The sequence below is a fragment of the Ooceraea biroi genome, chromosome 6 (genome assembly GCF_003672135.1).
Source record: "Ooceraea biroi isolate clonal line C1 chromosome 6, Obir_v5.4, whole genome shotgun sequence".
NCBI lineage: Eukaryota > Metazoa > Arthropoda > Insecta > Hymenoptera > Formicidae > Ooceraea > Ooceraea biroi.
Window position 1 is genome coordinate 11,428,018 of NC_039511.1, and position 20,603 is coordinate 11,448,620.

Genomic DNA, 20,603 nt, shown 5'->3' on the forward strand with positions numbered 1-20,603 from the left:
AGTATTAATTCCGTGGATTCTGTAGGAACCGTGGATTCTGACAGCTAAAGTTACGTTCGAAAAGTTCTCCAGCAGAGAGTTACTTATCGTTGATAAACTTGCTATCGCAGCCAGGAAGTTATCTTTCATTATATCCGCGAGTATTTTGAAACTGTAGTCAATTAAACTTAAAGGAATTTTATCGAACTTCTCCGTAATTTTCATTTCTCATTGTATGCATAATACGTCTTGCATAACGAGTCGGTCGTAATTAGTTCGATTTTGGAGTCTTGATGTAGAGGTATCGTGTTTTCGAAGGGAAGTCAAGAGGAGGTGATGAATCTTACACTCTGAATCTCTGATATGCGTAAATGTAACATTTATTCGGCATAAATTATGACGATAGATACATAGATTAGGTATAGATACAAAATGAATTGACTGTAGACAGGACTGTAGTGAAAATACATCGAACACCGGCGCTTCCTTCGTTCCGTTACTGGCAGCAAGGATATTTGTATTTTATTTAATCTTTCCGGTCCTATGACGGTAATGACGTTCGCATTTATTATGTCAAGTTTGATGTCAAGTTGTTAAATAAACATATTCTCTTTGATTACATGAATAATCCAACATAAATGAAATACATACTTAAAAGTATATAAATTGTAACTTGGATTAGTCAGTAATTCAAAAAGAATTGTTACACATTTTGTTGATTTACATCTACATACATATCTCAATTAAAAAGAGAAAAGATATCGTAAGAATAAAATAATTTCTTTGATAACAAAACGTGTTGAAAAATAACTAAAACATAATGGGTGAATCTTATTTGATTTTACTGGGTCGGAAAGAATATTTTGATTTTATTCGCACAGCTTTTACTCGGAGAAACGAAGAAATCGCGGTCAACTGATTATCTCTGTCGCTCGTTTTACAGATGCAGGGCATCGAGAGGATCTTCGAAGCAACATCGAGGATCTTCTCTTGCGCACGGCGTCGCACGGTTCACGGCGTACAATAGTGGCGAGAATAGAGTGCAATATATGATTATGTTTGTGTACAGTTGGTAGAAAATATACAGTCTTGGGTTTAGTGAGCAACGGGATTTTTATTTTGATTTCACATTGGTTGTATGCGGTATCGTGAATGAAAAAGCTTCACAATCAATATTGCATGTATGTCGGTTGTTGAAGTACGATAATAATACAATCGATATCGCTGGATGTCAAAATGTTTTGTAAGTTACATATATTCAAAACAATTGAATATTCAGATTGTCATGCAGAGAAACATCCACTGAACATGTCCAAACATTTATCTAGGATAATGTGCATTAAATATCCCTCTATCCCGTATAGAAATTAAAATATACAATTGCGATAGACAGATTAAAAGAAAAATTCTTGATTTTAATAATTTATAAAGAATAATTCAATATTTTTAAATTTAGATATATGAATAAACTTCACACATTTGTAAGTTATCATGGAAAAATGATATATTTAATTCATTTATCTTTTGTTTCGCGAGCTTTTTCCTGGTTACATTTCTCCATATCATTATCGTTTATCGTGAAGCTCTTTTATTCACCTGTATTTGTGACGTGTTGTGTGAATATTCTCTCGTTAGCCGCAGGGCCACTGTTATACGCCCTTTCATCGCGCGTACCTACAATTGCGCGCGGCGTTACCGCGCTCGTTAAGCCTACGGCCTAATCGATTAATTAGACGTACGTTGTTAAACGAATCGTTACGTGTGCGTTACGCATTGTTGGTGGTTTCGCAGAGAGACCTTAGGAGCTATGTCGCGCTCTAACGGCTTTGATTTCGGGATTTGATTCTCTATCAAACGCGAAAACAGTGAGCAATCATTCGCCGACATGCAAAATATACATTAGTTATTCTAAAAACTGTAGGATTTTCCCGATGCGAGAATCCAAACCGGCGCAATTCCCCAGTTTTCCAGATTCTGACTGCAAACACGCAAAAGATGAGAAAACAGATCTCGTGCCAAAATTCACAATTTCCTCATCGGAAATAGATATTATATTTGGAGCAAGTCTGAAATAGGGAGCAATATCCCAACAACGTGATCTACTAAAACAGGGATCTTGGATAACAATCGAAAGAATTCCATTTTACGTGACGATCATTTTAATTTCCTATTTCTGAAAGCGGAATTTTTGCACCACACACAGTACGTCATAAAAATTGATTCTGCTATTACGCTGCGCAACTTGAACGGCCGCATTTAATTTTTGCATTCGCTGAGCGCAAGAGCGAACAGTCGTATTTGCGCAATAGAACGAAAACATAAGTTTCAAAAGTCACATTTGTATAGGGTTTTCGCGCTTGCTTTTATTCATGAATCAATGTATACGCGCGTGAAATATCGTCTCGTATTTCAGAGTTGCACGGATCGTTTGTGCGTTGAAATCCCGCCGGTTTCAATTCTCGCTATTGGATAAAAACGCCTAGGGATCAATCGGTGTCTCGATCAACGAAATTGCATGCTATTAGTATTCTCTGGGATTTAGCACCAGATAAAAAAATAAAGCTACCACGCCGCCGCCGCCGTCGCCGCCGCCGTTGCCGCCGCGGAGAGGCGCGATCGCAAATACAGTAAATTTCGACCAGTCGAGAAAAAAGATAGGAGAGACGCGAAATGCAACGGGGTGTATGTGTGTGTTTGTGTGTGCGTGTGTGTGCAAAATATCGTGTCCTTTATCACTAAATATGTATATCGCCGTATAATCCCCCTCCCCCCTCCCCTACGTATAATATATAATATATATAATATATAATATTTATATATATATATTTATGTGTATAATGTTGAATACAATTTACTGATTAATTAATGAAGATCACAGCCATAGCTTTGAATACGAATACATCGTTCGTATATTTTTCTCCTGTCTTTCTACTTCTTTCGTTTCCTCTTACGATTAGCGTAGTATCGCAATCCGTTTAGTAGTTGTTACAAGGATACATTCCTTCTAATTCTCGGTTATTTGCTACGTGGCTACACATCGATTACAACGGAGATATGGATGCGACAGTCGCCCGATTATTCGTAATGTGCAATTTCGAAGCAATTAAACGCTTAATCAAATGAAGCAATGGAGCTATGTTCGCTTTAGCGATTGTATTATTCAAAATACAGATACCGAAGAATTGCTACATTAAAATGTAGATGAAGAATACATTAGATGTACCTTTTTTAAAGATTATTTTATGTGACTATTTTAAGTGTACTTTATGTGACATCATACTTTATGTAAAAAAAGTTTTGTGAATCCAGCATATTTTAAACGCTTCATTCTTTGGTCATTAATCTTCTCACTTAATCTAATCACTTGTTGATATCAAGTTCGACTGTCGCATCCCGACGAAAGTCATCATCAATTCGTCGTGATGTCGACCCCTCCCATTGCATATTATTCGGAAATCGCGAGATCGCGAGTCGAGGATCTTTGCCGCCTAGAAAAAATAAAATTTGTCGATCGACGGTTGCGTGAGCGGTGAAGATTCGACTGGCGTTCTAACGAGAGAGAAAGGATGGTAGGGGAAAGAGGAGAAAAAGGGAGAACATCTCAGAGAAAAATAAGAAGAAACAAGGTACAAAGAAGTGAATTGGGATAGAAATGAAAAGTGGAGTGTCGACAGCATCGCGACGCTTGACGATGAAATACGACGACGACGATCATCGATTTTGCTAGAACCACTACTTGGCATCTTCTACGTTTACATTCTTGCTATATCTTGAAGATAGGGCACGACCAGCTTCCTTTTCCGCATCCGATTCGCCAAGATCGATTTTTGATATCATTTTTGCTTTCTTCGTGAGATGAAAGATAAAACCGTAAAAGCACATAGTATCTTTAATAATATTCTTTAAAAAAGCTAAAGATGCTTTAAATTTTTATATAATGCTTTATCAATAATTGCTTTTATCTTTCCGTTTGAAATATTTAGTAGATATAAGATGTAAGTTTTCGGAGTTTCTAGTTTGGAGAATTACAGGAACATTGATAGACTCGCAATTATTAATTAATATTTGAAGTAATTAATATTAATAGTAATGAATATTTAAAGAATTATATATAGAGATAAATAATACCTGTTCAAAATACACTCGGTAATAGAATTGATGCATTCAAGACAATCGGATGCGATTAGGTAGCGTGATGTGATAAGATAGACTAGAGACCCGTTGTGCAGCTCGAAGACAAAGATAGGTGGCTTCTCTTTAGACTCGAAGGAAGCGTGCATCAGTGGGTCTAAACTACGGCTAAGTAGTTAGGAGGGACCGTGATATCGGACGTACGTATTCACTTAAATCATCCTAAAAGGCTATAGAGAAGACTACCCCGAAAAGTGAGGACACGACCACTAACATTTTAGGCGAGATGATAATATTATTCCACCGAAGAAGAAACCGAGAACCTTCGCGGCGAGCGTGAAATGAATAATACACAGCCTGTCATACCGAAATAATATTCCTGCAACAATTATTACAGAATGTTCTAAATTTGCAACAATGCCTTGACTTGATTAGACAATTTTCCATAATTTCTGAACACCAAAATTTGGACGTTTCATGTTAAAACTTCCAAACTTTCTTTTTGCTCAATTTAAAGTTTATTAGAGATTTTAATAAAAATATTCAGTCACTTAAATGCCTGAAATTGAAGATTAGTTTCTTACAGTTCACGGAGAAAAGAAGCTCGATTCGATAATTTTATTAGGAAAAGATCGATCTTACATTGATCATGTGCTTCATTATTATATGAACAGAAATATTCGTCGCATTTTGTGAACTTTAATAGTTAATTAAATTTAACATTTTAAGAACTTTAATAGTTCACGGGAAATTTCGGTAGTAAAAGGTATAGGTAGTGGCGAGAAAGACGGTAGTGCAATGAATTTATCGAAGATCTTAACAAGTTCCACATTCACAGATCGGTTTCCTGCCAACCTCGATTGAGTGCGTCATAAATCGACAGTCATGACTCTTAAGAGCCAGGAAGTCGAGCGAGACATCGTCTCATCTGACTCGCGTTCGTTTGACACCGGAAATTTCATTGTTGGATTTTAGGAACTGCGGCATCATAAAACGGCAAGATTGCTCATCGAGTAAAATGGAAAGTAAATCGTGTCGAATTGCGCCATGCTCTTGTTTTTCCTAGAGAAATATGCTTGTGAAGGACGCTGCAAAATTTATACGACGACTCGTCCAAGAAGTCTGCGAAATCAGAACTCGCGCGAAAGTTCTCGGTGTAATTCCGTCGGTGTAATCTGCCGCTATCGAAAACAATCTAGCTACGACGGGTGATCCGTGTTAGATCTAACGACTAGATCAGCTAAGAGAAGCATCACGAATACTAATGTAACGATCTACAACATCAACTAGGTTCCCGCAAAGTTACATCTACATGTGGTGCGTGCACGTGTATATGTATGTATATCTGCACGTGTATTATGCGAATGTGTATGTGTATGTGCACGCGTGGATTTTATACATTATATACGTATGTACAACGTGGTGATACGCTATCTTATCGATCCTCTACTTGATTTTCGCAATCCAAGTAATGTAGGTAATGATAACGAACATAATTCCGGCACACACAATGGCAAGTACGAATACAATGAACCCTCGTTAGGGCGAATTCGGAGGAACTCGAAACTAGTAGCAGCTTGTATTAGAGAAGGATACGCGGCAGAGCGGGATTCGAGCTAACGAGAGTTTACTATATCACGAGCGGTATCAATTTACGGAGAATTGTTTCTCCTTTCGATAATTTTTATAGAAACGTCAATCATAAAATAATGGCTGAACGAAGCAACGGACATTCTTTCAGCTCATCCTCTTGAATTGCGAAAAAGCGTTAAACCCTGTAACATGTAACTTCACTCGAATAAGAGGCTCGATGAATCCAGCTGGATTCGATTGCCTTCATTCACTCTAATGCGAGGAAAGCGTCGGCAATGCTATAACGCAACGGAAAGTTGGAACAATAAACTACAAGGTTTTTCCGAGTTAACCCTTTCAGTATCCTTGTGCTACATATTGCACAATTTCCATTATTTGTCATATAAATCAAGTTTTAATAATCTAAATTGTAAAAATTAATCAACGATTTAGAAACTGCAAAAGTAACAGTAAATCTCACTAATTTTATCCAACATAACGTGCAATCAGCAGTGGAAGAGTTTGTTCAAATTTAATTTTTCTTTATTTCAACGAATTACTTCTATTTTAAAGGATTGATACATCATTAATGAAGCATAGCGAATTTGCGAAAAGGTGAAAGTATAATTACTGAAAAGCATTTTTAAGACCTCTATAAAATTTGATACCGGAAGGATTAATTGGACTGACTCAACAACTATGAATGCGACATTATTTTGAGGAGAACAATCTCTAGAAAAGCATTCTAGATTTAGTCCAACACTCGAAAACACATCTAACATCATCTCGATTGTTAAACAAAAGCTCCCAAAACAACACAACGCGCGTATCCTATATCAAAATGCAAACGACTTAACTTCCTTGCGCTCTATTGCACATAGTATTTATTTGGCATTAATTCCTTGAGCAAAAGCAGAAGGTACTAGATTCTCATCGAGGATTATAATAAAGGGGGTTTACGCACGACGAGTTTATCATGTAATAGTAGAATTTTCCGCTAGTTCGATGTTCACCGATCTCTCGCAAAGACGCAGGCGAGCGAATTATTTCAAATTTGGACAAGTAGTCTCCGCAATTGGTATTTTTATATAGAAATGACCCGAATTGTGACACAACAAAAAAGTCCAGTAACGATAATCATCACATCATTTATCATAAATAAATAATTTAACATACATATATATAAATAATGCACGATTCGTCGTGTTTAATTTTTCACGAAGCCCTGTTATTGGAGGCTTTGCTTCTTTCTCTTATTCGGTTCTCCATCGACTCGCCATTTTCCGTCCTGAACGAACAACCGGTGGGATCGCTCAGATTTCATGTGGGGATACATCGTGACTGGCGTGAGCGACTTTCCTACTCTTTAGCAAAAATAAGTATCGTGTTAGAGGTTACAAAACACCGGCTCACGATGATCCCGCGTAAGGTAAGGTAAGATAAGGTAAGAGAGGTCTCTCGCTTTGTGTCGTGTGTGTCCGGCGTCAGTGCAGCGAAGCTCTCTCTCTCTCGCGGGCTTTCTTCCTTCCTTGAGCGACGTCTGTCGGCGGTGGCTCAAAGAAAGGGGCGCGTAACAAGCTTTGAAATACCTTGTAAGCCGGCTACACGCTACAGCTCTATATACTGCCTATAAAGCCTGGACCAGAGGCGAAACGATATTTATAACCGCCGTCCTGACACGGACCGCACCATATGAAATTTCCCTTCTACCACCCACCGGCGAATCACCCGTCAAACTCGAAATGTAATAGATGTCCACCGACAAAACCGCTAGACGTGGATATTGATATGCAAAAGTATAAATCATCAAAAGTATGAATCTGCTCTGTATTGCGTTTTGCAATAAATGATCCGCATTCAAGAATTAAAAAATAGTACATTTTTATGAATTTATGATAAATACCGAAATAAAATTAGAAAGTGATGATAAAATCAGAATAAGATTTTCAAGAATTCTATCGTGCCTCTGCATATACATATCGTGAGAGAATTGTATATTATAAGTATAATATTATTGTATATTGTAAGAGAAAATAGAGAATTAATTAGGGAACTAGTTGGCAGGCAGCGTCGCAAAGTCCTAAAACGTCTTAGTTCTACTCTGAATGTTTTTATCTCCCTTAATGATTCCGCAGATTTCACTCTGAAACGATCTCTCGACTAATCGGGGGTTGAAAACATCGTTTCGCCCGGCACGGGCTAGGAAACCGCGCACGTTCTCGCGCTCTGACTCGCAGGTAATTGTCAGGTACAGTGCTCGTCAACGATGGCTTTTGGATTGGCACATAAAACTCTACCCTAGGCAATTGACTCGCCGTGAATTCACCGAGAAAAAGCCTTAGTCGCTAATCACTTACTAACTGTCGCGTAATCTCGACGAGGCGGCGGCGGCCATCGATGCGTCGATCGATGAGAAGCAGTGTACCTTGTGGGTTGGATGTGTGCACGTGTGTATGTGCGTATGAATACGTGTATACGCGTATGTGTCTGTATGATGCGATTTTGGCCTTATCGTCGGCGGAAAGTTGCGAATGACTTACGTACTAGTACTTTGGTAAAACAGTTTCTGCATCCTCTCTTCGATCAACGTCGCCTTTTGTTACACGCTTCCTCGCTTATAGGTATATACGTCGCTCGTCGGCCTTCGTTAAGAGCTAATTAATTCGATCTAAATTAAGGACTATCTTTGGACGTTTGGCTCTGTCGCGCAGGGCCGCCACTCAGCTTTGGTATTTCGTTTCTTCAGGTTAGTAACGATCCGTCGGCCTTTTCTTCTTACCTTCTACGCCGCTGCTCCTCGCTTGCAGATCGCCGCGATTCAGGTCTCATCCAATCCCGAACGGTTGCGCGCAAAGATGCTGCGCGTTGAGAATTATGTTGAGGTACCAGGGACCACTACGTGACGTGTTAGACCGCTAATCAAAGCCTCAACGTAATTTATGCGCAAGAAAAATACCAGAAATCAAAAGAACGTTGCCTTCAAAGAATTCGTATTTACGGAAAGGTTCATTAAGCGTTCACTTTATGGGCAATCCTGTGTGAGAGAAATATTTATTCTGGCAGAATTGAAGCTCTCGATAGCCTCGTTTTCTCATAATCTACTCTATCGTGATCTCCTTCCACCTTTCATCTCCGTGATCTCTTATTACCAGCGGTTTAATGTTTATTCTGCGCAAATTAAAGCTGCCACCTTCACATTCTATCTTAATTATCTCTCATTTCTACGATCTCTTACACAGATAACACCAGCGATTGCAGTATTTATCTTTTTCTCCGCGCGCTATTCTTCCTTCCTTTACCTTTTCAACCACTTCTGCTTTTTATTTCTATATTCTTCTTTTAAAATATTACCGTTGCATATTTCGTCTGCGCACGTGAATTTATTGCGTGCCTTTTAGGAGCAGATGAGAAACAAAAAACTTGACAGGCAACTTAGCGGTCTAACGTCACAGGGATTTGTCCCGATCGAATCGTTCGAAGCGTACGATTTCGTCCACGATCCGTTCAGGATCGAGGAGGCGTCCACCGAGCCGACCTGCCAGGAGTTTTCAGGATTTCCGGGAGCTCGCGCGCCTACCTCGCGCGTTGAAGAGCGACTCCTGCCCAGCATCCATCGGACGGATGCACTTCCTCGCGCGGTGCACGCAGGCGGAAGTGCACGCCACCTCCTCCCGGCGGCCCCTCGCCCTCAACTACGTGTAATGCTCGCAGTCCCCACACTCGGAGAATGTGGGTGTGGACGGACACTAGGTGGGATTCGGGTCCTCGTATGCCTTCTCGTAGTCTCGCCGTCGTATCACCGCAAAGTGGGTCATTTGGAAGGAGTTGGTCTTCTTGCAGCCGCGCTCCAGCGTGCCCGTCATACTGTAACCCATGTTGAAGTCGCTCGACGAGACGTTCGACGTCAGGTACAGCTGTAACAAGACAACCAACAGATCGATACTATTTCACTGTGTTGCTCTCGCGCATACACGGTACTCAAGAGAAAAGTTTTATGCAGTTTTGATAGATTTTCATAGATTAGTTAAGAAAAGTAATAATCATTTCTGAGTATAACGTAATTTTGTGAAAATAATACGAAATGAATAATAAAGCAAAAAAGCGGAGATTTATTTTTGGCAATGCTTTCTGCACACACTTCCATCGTTTTTCTACCGCTGTCTCACTCACACACTAAAAATGGATGTGTACTCGTTCCATTTTACATAGGTATGGGCGCGGCTAAAAACGTAGGTACTTGTTCACCTAAATCTCTCGGTCCGGACCGTACGTAATTAAAAGTTAAACAGAGTTGAGGAGGAATTACCATGAAACGCCGCGCTTTCGGTAATTTACAATTAAAAATACTTCAGCCCGTGAACTCGCTGTTGTCGTAACTAATATCTTTAATGCACACTCTGATGAACTTTGATGGAAGATTATTAGAATACCGGGTAGGCTCCACTAATTTCGTGCCGGTTCTTTATGCGGACTAACACTACATTAAAATTGCACGCGCGACAGTCATGGCCGACTGTCGGCGTGCGGATACGTGTTACTATCTGATAGCACGGCACCAACCGGGCTGGAAGCAACCTACTGGTACACATTTCGGTATGTGGGTGAGCATACAGGGACCGCTGTACATTCTGCAGCTTTCGCGTTTTAGTGTCGTCATAAAATCCCATGAGGTGGGATTCTAGCAACTGTATGGCTCCCCTGTCGTCAGCGCGCGATGGCATCCACTTTAACATCCGGTAGCTGTATGTACATGTACGATGGTCTCTTTTTCGTAAGAAAAAGTCTGCTCACGACGTGACTCTTCTAAACGTCGCGAAAGCGTCGGGACGCTCCCGAGACGGTATGTATAATAGCACACCTCGACGCCTTTTGTCGACTGACTATCGCTTCCTTTCGAAACTCTTAGTTTCAGATGTATGTATCAAACTTCTTAAGAAGTAGATATTGACAGCCAAGTCATAGAGCAATATTTCTCTATGCGTAAAAATATAATAAATATGATAAAAAAATATAATCATAAAAATTGAAATTCGTCAACGCGAACAAACGCGATGCGTATTTTCCAAAAGAAAAATTAATTATACAATCTATGCTATACTGATTTTACCGAATTATAATGGGAATTGAAGGGGACTAGTGATAAATTTGAGATGACCATTGGTTTGCGTGTGCGCCGAATATGAAATTTATCATTCGGAAATATCGCGGGATCGCGTATTTCCTCTTGCACGTTTCGTCGGTTACGTGAATCTCGACAACACAACCGGTACTTTTTCACACAAGTCGAATGACGTTGTTAATTTGCGCGGTGAACCGAGCACCGAGGCGGACGTCCGTAAACATGATTCTTTAATTTGTTTAATTTGTTGCTCGCGGAAATGCGCGACCTGCTTTCGCAGCTGCGGAAACGGAAATGTGCGCGTTACAATGTGCACCGATACAAAACTCCTCGCGGAACTATATTTAATTATCGTTACGTTGCGTTTCCGGCTCTCGCGACAGAGACGTCTAAAAATTGCATGCATTCATTGCGATATTTATGTAGCGATGCGCATGACGGAGATGCGTTGATCACGCGCGTCGCGGCGCCGTGAAAGCGAGTGAAAATCATCAGGGAGACAAAGTTCCTCATATAATCCGACACTCTGCAGATTATAGCGAGGGCAGACTGCGAGCTTCCGATAAAATGCCCGGTGCATCGTTTGGAAGGATCATGCGAGTCTCGTTTTTCAGACAAAATGAAAAAATTATTTGCGCGGACTGAAATATGAGTTTCATGTTCATGAATTAAATTCTGCCTTTCATAATGAGGATTTTATTCGCGTTTGCGAAGCGGTCATAAACAAATAAAAATATTCATCAAACGAATCTCTATTTAAAATTAAAGATGCAAATAAAGCTAGATATCAGAAATGAATTTAATGAACTGAACAAATTGTACAATTTGATACCTTGAAATCGGGATCAGTCGTCATCCTCTTGAACGAGCCAATAATATAAAGTGTGCCCGTGCCCGTGTCCACCATCTTTGCCTGAGTACTGTACCTGAAACACAATCATAATCGCGAACTGTAATGGCGAACTTTCGGTTCAACGAAATTTTTACCAGAGATAAGCGATATTAAATTGGCAGGCCAATTCGCGAAGGAAAGATGGGAATGTCGATACATCTTGTATACTATACAATACATTGAGTGAAAAGAAACATCGAAGAGAGCGTAATCGATTTTAATACAGCGAGTATAAGCGAAGGGCTATCAATTCGTCGCCTTTAGCTCGGCCGTTTTTCCCTGTAACGTCTTCGACGTTACCCTCGGGGAAGAGATCAACTCTCGAGCATCCCCTCGATAGTCTTACCCTTCGGCTCGAGCTGTACTGAGCAAGGGTGGCGAGGCATTGTGCATGCGAACAAAAAGCGCTCGTAAGAAAGTGATTCTACCGGTTGCTATCCTCTTGTAAAAGTTCGCACGAGCTGTTTACATTATGCCGCTTTTGTGAAAGGAAAAAAATGAAGCTATTTGGCACTTTTTAGTTCTTATATGTCCTTTCTATTTAAAATTTTTGTGTGTAATTAACATATATATTATCATTATCGTCAAAGTAGTTATTATTTTTGTCGATTAAAATTATTCTCTCGGAAGAGATTTCTGACGCAGGTGAACTTTGCCTGTCGGAGACGTTTGTCTTGAATGCGTATTGTTAAATTAATTAATGATCGTCGTTAGCTGCATGCTGTGTCTTTAGGCCCTATCTTGATCTCCATCGAAGCGATGAATAAAGGGCAGAGCGCAGAGGGAAAACTAGGGGAAATTTCGCTCAATTGGTGACGAGGGTGTAGAGATACCCTTTGAAGGAATGGGCAAGAGAAAGGGAACGATGAAGTACATTTCATGTTCTGTGAAGCATTTTTCAACCAATTTCTGTTAAAAGATTGGTAATCGTGAAATTACCTTTTGTACAATTTTGCTAATAAAGCAGATATATTATTTGCATTTATTTATAGGAACTGAATTATTTCCCTGCTAAATTTGTTAATATTTTCATAAATAGCATTTTACAAATTCCACCTTTTTAGCATGACAGTGATTTGATACATACATATAAGCTATTTTTATATTTTCTTGATTTGTAAACAATATAAGACAAAATATGTATTCCCGTTTCATGAGATACTTCATCAAGTGTAAATATATATACTCAAATCAAATCACAGAAATGAAAACAATATGCATCAAACTAAAAGACGTTGAAGGATGAATCGGTGTTGAAGATTTCACGTTCGAAATGTTCGTGGGGAGAGAGAGGAACTCCTCTTTAGTATATAAGGAGAGAGAAGGGTAGCGGGAAGGAAGAGAGGCAACAGAGTTCACCCGCACAGTCGACTCGAGGGGCTTATTCCGGCGGAGATGCCGCTCGAGGACCGGCGACGATCATTAAAAGTTTAAACGGCCTCCATTGAAGTGAGCGGTTACGACGGTGGATCCGACGCTCGGTTCGAAATCCAGCACCGTGCCAGTTGCTTCCGTTCGGTAAAGGGAGGGCGCAAAGGGAAATCCAAATCGCCGAAGGAAGGCACATATACGTCACTTTCTGGCGTTCATGCGACTATGCGGGCCCAGCGGCAATCGACTTACGACGTGCACTTGCGACACGTCTCGAACACATCTTCCGATTCCCTATCCTCTGGCTTTTGCGATATCCTATGGTATTGACAATTTTATGAGATGAAGCAAGATGTGCTTTTAACGTATGTAACGGCTTTAATACGCTTTTAATGTATGCAAATGCAAGAAGATTGAATATTTATTATAAAAACATGACAAAATGATAAATGTTGGATAATATTCGTTTTGAATAAATGTAAATATCTCGGTCTATCGATTGGGACAAACAAGAAGAAAGCTAATGACGAATATTTATATTAAATAGCCTTGTATAATAATGTAGAGAAACATTTTGATAAATATTTATTAACTTGAAGGAGAATAAACTGAGCAAAATCGAGTGTCAATTAACAACGTTACGGATTCCAATTAGTGGCAACGATTACGTCGGTAATGTACATAGGCAATCGTGATATCCAATACGCTCATGATATTTACTTCTGTGGCATGCAGCATTAGCGCATTGTTGATAAATTGGCGAGTTCGCCACGACATATTTGTCGGGTATCCTCCGATCGGTTTCGGACTCGGTTGCAGTCGATTGCACCGAACATAGAAGCTCGCAGAGTCTGCGATGAAGATAAATGGGCGAGATTTTCTCGAGCGCCGGCCCGGTCGAACTGTCGTTGTGTTTCAATCCGTCGTAAAAGCTTTTGTTGACCGAGCAACGACGGGGATCGGAATAAAGTAACGGACTTCGAGAATCGAATTGACCTCGATGTGACTGTCTCGATGCTCTGACGCATGCTGGAAAACTTTTTGTTGACCGAGCAACGATGGAAGACCAGGATGGAGCAATGATCTCTGATGTCCAAGTTGACTTCGATATAACTATCTTAACGAATTAAGTGAAGATTTTTGTTTACCATGCAATGATCGAAGTTTGGAATAAACTGGTAATCTTCGAGATTGGAGTCGAGACTTAAAGCAAAAGCATGACTACTCTTGTTGTTTAAACAACGATCGAAATTGTAATAAAGTAGCTATCTTGAAGATTCGATACGACTCATTTAACCATCTTGATATTTGAATTGTGAAGATTTTTCTTAACCGACTAAAACAGACCAGAGAGCGAAATAGAATATCGTATGTCGAGAATCGAGTCGGGAGTGGAAGTAGAAGGGTAGCTTCTAGTCAAAGGCTCTCTGTCACGTGATATAGCTGAGGAGTAATACCGTTTGCATTCGGTATCGTTTGGATAGCGTGAACTGTGCATGTGTCCACGGATCGGGGCGTGGGAATTGATTTGTACCGCCGAGAACAGTTGTATCGCGTGTTTGCTAAGATGGCAATCGGTTTCCCGCAGCTCGGTTCGCAGTTCTCGGCTACCAGCAGGAAGACAGAAATACAGGCGCCCTGTAGCAGCCGAGGGATATTTAGGCAAGTTCGGTCGCCTTCGCAAACTCCGTTCGATCCTGCGGAGACGTCTATGCCCGGTGCGCCACGCTAAGGATGCCCCGAAGCCAACTCTGACCATATATTAATCGGTACATGGCTTGCATTCCAGGCGGAAACTTTAGTACGGATTCTCTCGCTATTTTACCGTAAAAAAGTAGTTTTTCAAGGAAGCTATAATATCATATAAGTTTTTTCTTAATATTAAGAATAATTAGAATTCTTTTATTTATCGAGAAAATTTTTACGCCAATACTGTTTGATATAAAACAGTGAATAAAATGAAATGATTAAAACATTAAAACATTAAAACAAGGGTAATTATTTAGATTAACGGAGCAACCTCGAATGACCTTGACCTTGACATATGTTGTCACGGTCACCCTCCTGAGTGACCTTCAAAAGGTTTTAGTCGTCGCTCATTGTTTATTAAAAAGTTATTAACAAAAGAAGTTTCGAAAATATAGTAGTTATTTTGAATATTGAAAGACATAAACGACGAATATGAACGAAGGAAGGAAAGTGATTTAACCTAACTTAATCTAATCTAACCTGGTTAGATTAGGTTAGGTTGTATTTTCCGAAACTGGAGCCCCGGACACATATACGCTCGTTTTTCAGCCCGCATCGCGGAAGGGCGGGGGGAAGGGGCTTCGCCCCTCCCCCCCGCCAGAATCCGCGCCGTATACCAGGTGATCAAAATCTGTACGGTGAAATCTGTAACACCGGGTCCGGCGGGGGGAGGGGCAAAGCCCTTCCCCCCCACCCTCCCGCGAAGCGGGCTGAAAACGAGCGTATGTGTCCGGGGCTCCAGTTTCGGAAAATATAACCTAACCCAAACCTATTTCTGATTTAATAGTAAAATTCCATCAAATATACTCTTTCGTAAACGTATATGATATCGTAAAATTATGCTCTATTCATTAAACTTTTTTGTTAATAACTTTTTAATAAACAATGAGCGACGGCTAAAATCTTTTGAAGGTCACTTAGGAGGGTGACCTCTATAATATATGTCAAGGTCAAGGTCATCCGAGGTTGCTCCGTTAAACTAAATAATTACCATAAAAATTATCAGAAAAGTCGTGCACGATTTTATAAGAAACTTTCTTGCGGAAGAAGAACGCAGGATAATTTTCAAAAAGATCCAACGTGCAACGTTCGATCTTGGACGTCGTAAAAAGTGCGATTTTATCGCGCGGTTTAAAGGCAGCTCGCCGACTCGTCTCCACCTTCTCGAGATTTATCATTCGCTCTCAGCATTCGAAGCAAGACAATGGGAGCGTCTTTTCTTCCGCACACGCGCGATCGAACGAATCGCTATAAATCGCGGGGTTCCTTATCGGCGTCGACCGCTGTGCGGCGACCTTAACGGCGCCGAAATCTATGGACGCCGAAAAGTTAGACGAGCCCCAGTTTCCCAAAGTGATACGACCGTCGAGACGAGAAAATCCAGCCCGCATCTTCCCTTCTCTGTACGATATTCCGTCTCCGTTCGTTATTTGTCTCTATCAACTTTACGTGTACGGCGTGCTCCTTATCTCGATGAGCTGTATAAACGGGACGCGCATCTCGGATCAGCAGAATTCAGGGCGCATTATAAACCTCCCCTTCTCTCGCAAATGCTGTTAATTACCGTATATAAACTGATAAGAACCGACGATTACGTAGAAATGGTAATTATACAGAGAGACCTCAAGTTTACGAGCGCAAAGAATAATGTTTTATTTAGAGACAGATCGATTTTTTATTCTATCGGAAATTGAAATCTGACTTTATGATGCAATCGCAATCTTTCTAATAGTTTCCTTGCTTACCTTCTTGTTCCAGCGACTTCGACGACTTTGCAGCGACTCCGACTCCACCAAAACGGCGTCAGAGTCCAGTAGGAACTACTCGCGCTTCTCGCCCAGCCCTCCTCGGGGAACAGCAAAACCTGTGATCAAAGGGTGAGTGATTCTTTGAATATCTCACGTTTCTTTAGTATGTATGCATTCGAAATATTGCACTGGGAAGGAAATACGCTGAGGTGAATAAACCTAGCGATCTCATATTTATGCAAAGAAATATCAAGTTTATTTGATTGGAGTTTACAACTATAACTGACAATCTGGCAATCTAACAATCATAATATTTTAAAATATTTGTCGCACTAATTATATGATTCGTCCCATTGATTTTATTTTCTGTTATGTATAAAATATGGAGCTCCTCTTCTCAGTGTAGGATAGTAGAAACGACGGAACGTCGAGATAGAATAAGCTCGAGAGGGAAGCTATAGCGTTCTCAACTAAAGTAGACAGGATCGAGAAAAGGCTTCGTTGGGACTTTTCCGTGGCATCTTCGATGAGTTCGAGGTTGCCCGGAGAGATTTGTTGAGAGGAGATCCTTCGCGGAAGAACGTATCCTTCGCGAGGAAAAAACCCCTCGACCTCCTTGCACCCCTCGCGTCCTTCCCCGGTGGTCTGGTTTCCGCTCCTCGCGGCTTCCCTAAACCTCAGCTATGTGACCGAAATACTGGAACCGCGCCGAGCGTCGTTTCCTTGCTCGCGTATGCGACGACGAAGGGGGAGAAGCGTGTCTTTCTGCTTTTCCTTCTCCACCTCACGCGAATCCCTCGCACGCGATGCAGACATCCGTCATCTCAAGGATTTTATATGCCGTGAACATGGATAAATTGCTCTTTAATCGGTACACATATCTCACGGGAAACGCTCGCGAGATCGTTGTTCTTCTTTCGCTTGACGGTTTGGCAGGAACTCAACGGGGTAGATCGTAAGAGAAATCTAACTCGTTCAAATTTATCATTCAGCCAATTATCAAATTCCAGTTTCTCCAATTTAATTCTCTTTTAAGCTAACAACAAATATATGTGCGATTAAAAGTATTTTTAAGCTAGAAATTGTTTCATTTTTGAAATGTGAGTCATGGCAGCTGCATCTTCAAAGAAGTAAGGACAAAAAAATTATGTATCTTCGTCGCGCTCGCCATTTTCAATTAAGTAATAACTACGTAGGAAATTCATAGAATAATAAATGTTATTTCGAGAGTAACATATTTACACACGTATAAAAACAATTTCAACAGTTCCAACAGTATCGCATGTCGAGGCAAATTTCGCTTTATCAACACAAACCACTTCGCTTCTTCATTACTAGTACTCGACGTCTGTAGAGCTCTCTTGGCAACAGTTTCGCAAGCACCCCAGATATTTCGCGATAACCGTGCATTTCCGTCGAAATTACGATACATCACAAATTGCAATCCGTCAGCAAGAATGCGTTTTCTTGCTCCCTCGAGCTACGAAGGGGGAAGGAAGCGGAATGCGAAAAGAAGAACGCGCAGCGCAGTCAACAGGGCAAAGGGTTGGAAGGGCCGCTCTTGGCGATCGAATCCTTTCTCTCTCTCTCTCGCTCTCGCTCGAGTTATTCGTGAGATAGCTCGTTGCCAAAACTTCTTGATTCGCGTCGTTCCGGAACAGCGGAACAGTCGACGGGGACAATTTACCTTCCGGTAGGGGAGAAAGGGGGACGCGATTTTATCGGATTCCGTGGAATTGCATTCCAACCACGTAAACGGGAATATCGAGATTCAGACGAATCTCCACTTCGTCCCTCCGTCCTTCATTCCGGTACGAGTTGAAAGTGACGCAACAAATTCGCGATTAACGTTCTATCCCTTCTTTTCCCTTTTTACTTTCATCCTCGTTTCCAATAATAGTCCAAATCGACGCGTGATAATCCGAATCGATTCTCCGGATTATATTAGATAGTAGTCAGATAGTAGTTAAATTCTGTCGATCTATGGATGCTGTGCAAAGAGAAATTAACAAATAAACATAATAAATAATTTTTTATATAGTTTAAACCATTAAATATTGGTTAATACTTCATATTTTTCAAGTTGACTTAATTTAATAAATTAATAATTGTGACGGAATTTTATCGATCCAATTACACGCGCATGCAGATTTTATATTTTCTCGGTTGCCTCGTGAAATTCCGTAATTATTATAAGTTTTAGTTCAAAAGTGCTCACATTGCACACGCGTATTTTCATTCATAATTTGATTAAAATAAATGAAAGTAATGCGCTTCAAACAGCCTATAGCTTGGACATGTTACGAATTCCGAATTTTGTGTTTCCGTGCCAGACATTTTCCAAAAGTGTTCCACGTGAAAATTGATTTTCGCACAGCGTTATCCATACACAGTGATCGCAGCGACAAAACATGCATACGGCTCTCCGCTGCGGAAAATGTACCCTGCGGCCATAAAGTATGCATAAAGCTGGAAATACAATTCGCGATGGACCTTTGCCGAGCCGGCACGATTATTCGCTCGCCGATCAAACTCGCATGATTACGTTCGCGTTTTGTGATGTCGGCTGCACCGGCTCTCTCTTTCTCTCTACCAGTTCGATACCGCGGCAACCAATCGTGCATGCACCACCACCAAGTTTACTGGCCTTTAATAATGTTTCGCGAATCATCGAGTCGCATTACCGAGCAGCGAGATGCGCTTTTGCGATTCAGTCTGTGAAATTTAGTTATTTAGTATTTTACGTTGCGATATATTATAGCGGATTGGTTGATGCTGCATTATTGTAATTATACTTTTGTATCCCTATAATGCCGCGCAGTTGTTTGTCCTATGACATATCATATGGTCTCCTGTATTAATTTCATTAAGTGTTGCATGTAATCATATTTAATTCCATCCGTACAGTTATATCTAATTATCTTAATTACAAACATGCGCTCATCTCTCTTGTCTCGCTGCTGAAGTACAAACAACAGCGATTAATACGCTTACAATGCGTGTCAAAATTGACTTAACTCGTTTTCGAAGTAAGCGAGTCATAATTCATTTTTAGGAAAAAAAACTTCTCGAATCAGTTAAGTAATTGAAAACTACGAAGAGTTACGAAAAGCGCAAAGTCGACCTAAATTACGAATTCCGAGTTGTCCTCTTGAGTCAGACGTATCGAGATATCGATCGAAAACTGATTGGAGTTTAGCACGGCTCCAACTTTGAGAATGTCTCGCGCCAGCAATTACGCGTATTGCTGTCAGACAGTATCAGAATCGAATCTTAATGCGTCGATATCCGCCTTTTCATTGCTTGTTATAAGCAAGGATCGCGCGCGCGAATCGCGGAGGCAAAGTCCGGATGAAGTAGAATAAAAGCAAACGGCCGTACGAAGCAGAGCGAAAAGAAGCAACCGCGGACTGCTGAGGGCTGTAGGTAAGGGCGGAATACAAACAGCCAAAGGGACGAAGGACGGAATTTCGGTCGAAGTTTCCGCGCTCTTTCCGCCGGTTTATTTTTCTTTCCGTACTCCCTTTTCCCGTTTCCGTTTCGTAATTTTTTTCCTTCTCGCTCGTATATTTGCCAGTTTCAGTGCGACGCCTGTTTGACCCCAAGACTGTCAAAGCTCCCTACTATTTTTTTTCTTTTTTTAAAATAGTGCACAGTAAAAAGAGGACGAAGTCTGCCTGAAATATGCTCTTGGAAAATATATTTTGATGCAAACTTTAATAAAACATGCACAGTAGTAAATATAAATAATACGCAAAAATAATACAATAATGGAAATTGTTTTTGCACGATAAAACTTGTTAATATTGATTCCAAAAATAATGGTAATGTTTTGCGCGTAACTTTAGCATGCTGCCGTGGTTAGGTGAACGTGCCAACTATTTCGATTTTCTCTTTCTTTTTTGTGAAAGAACAATTGTACCTACAAATTGAAGTAATTCTCGCGACACGGAAATGATCAGAAAGCGATGGCGAGCTTGTGTAATGGTTTCTTTTCTGTCGAACATGCAAATTTATTGGCGTTCAAACACCGAAACGCCCG

The 20,603-nt window shown here is 40.6% G+C and overlaps 1 protein-coding gene across 1 annotated transcript in view; it reads right to left on the bottom strand.

Moving 5' to 3' along the window:
• Nucleotides 1-336: 336 nt before the first annotated feature.
• The window catches only part of LOC105284134, a 44,293-nt gene continuing 24,026 nt past the window's right edge, over nt 337-20,603 (bottom strand). The window contains exons 3-5 of the mRNA XM_011347424.2: nt 16,559-16,677; nt 11,634-11,727; nt 337-9,596 (exon numbers count right to left, since the gene is read on the bottom strand). Of these exons, the coding sequence (XP_011345726.1) occupies nt 9,429-9,596; nt 11,634-11,727; nt 16,559-16,677 (381 nt within the window). The 3' untranslated portion in view covers nt 337-9,428. The remainder of the gene's footprint in view (nt 9,597-11,633; nt 11,728-16,558; nt 16,678-20,603) is intronic.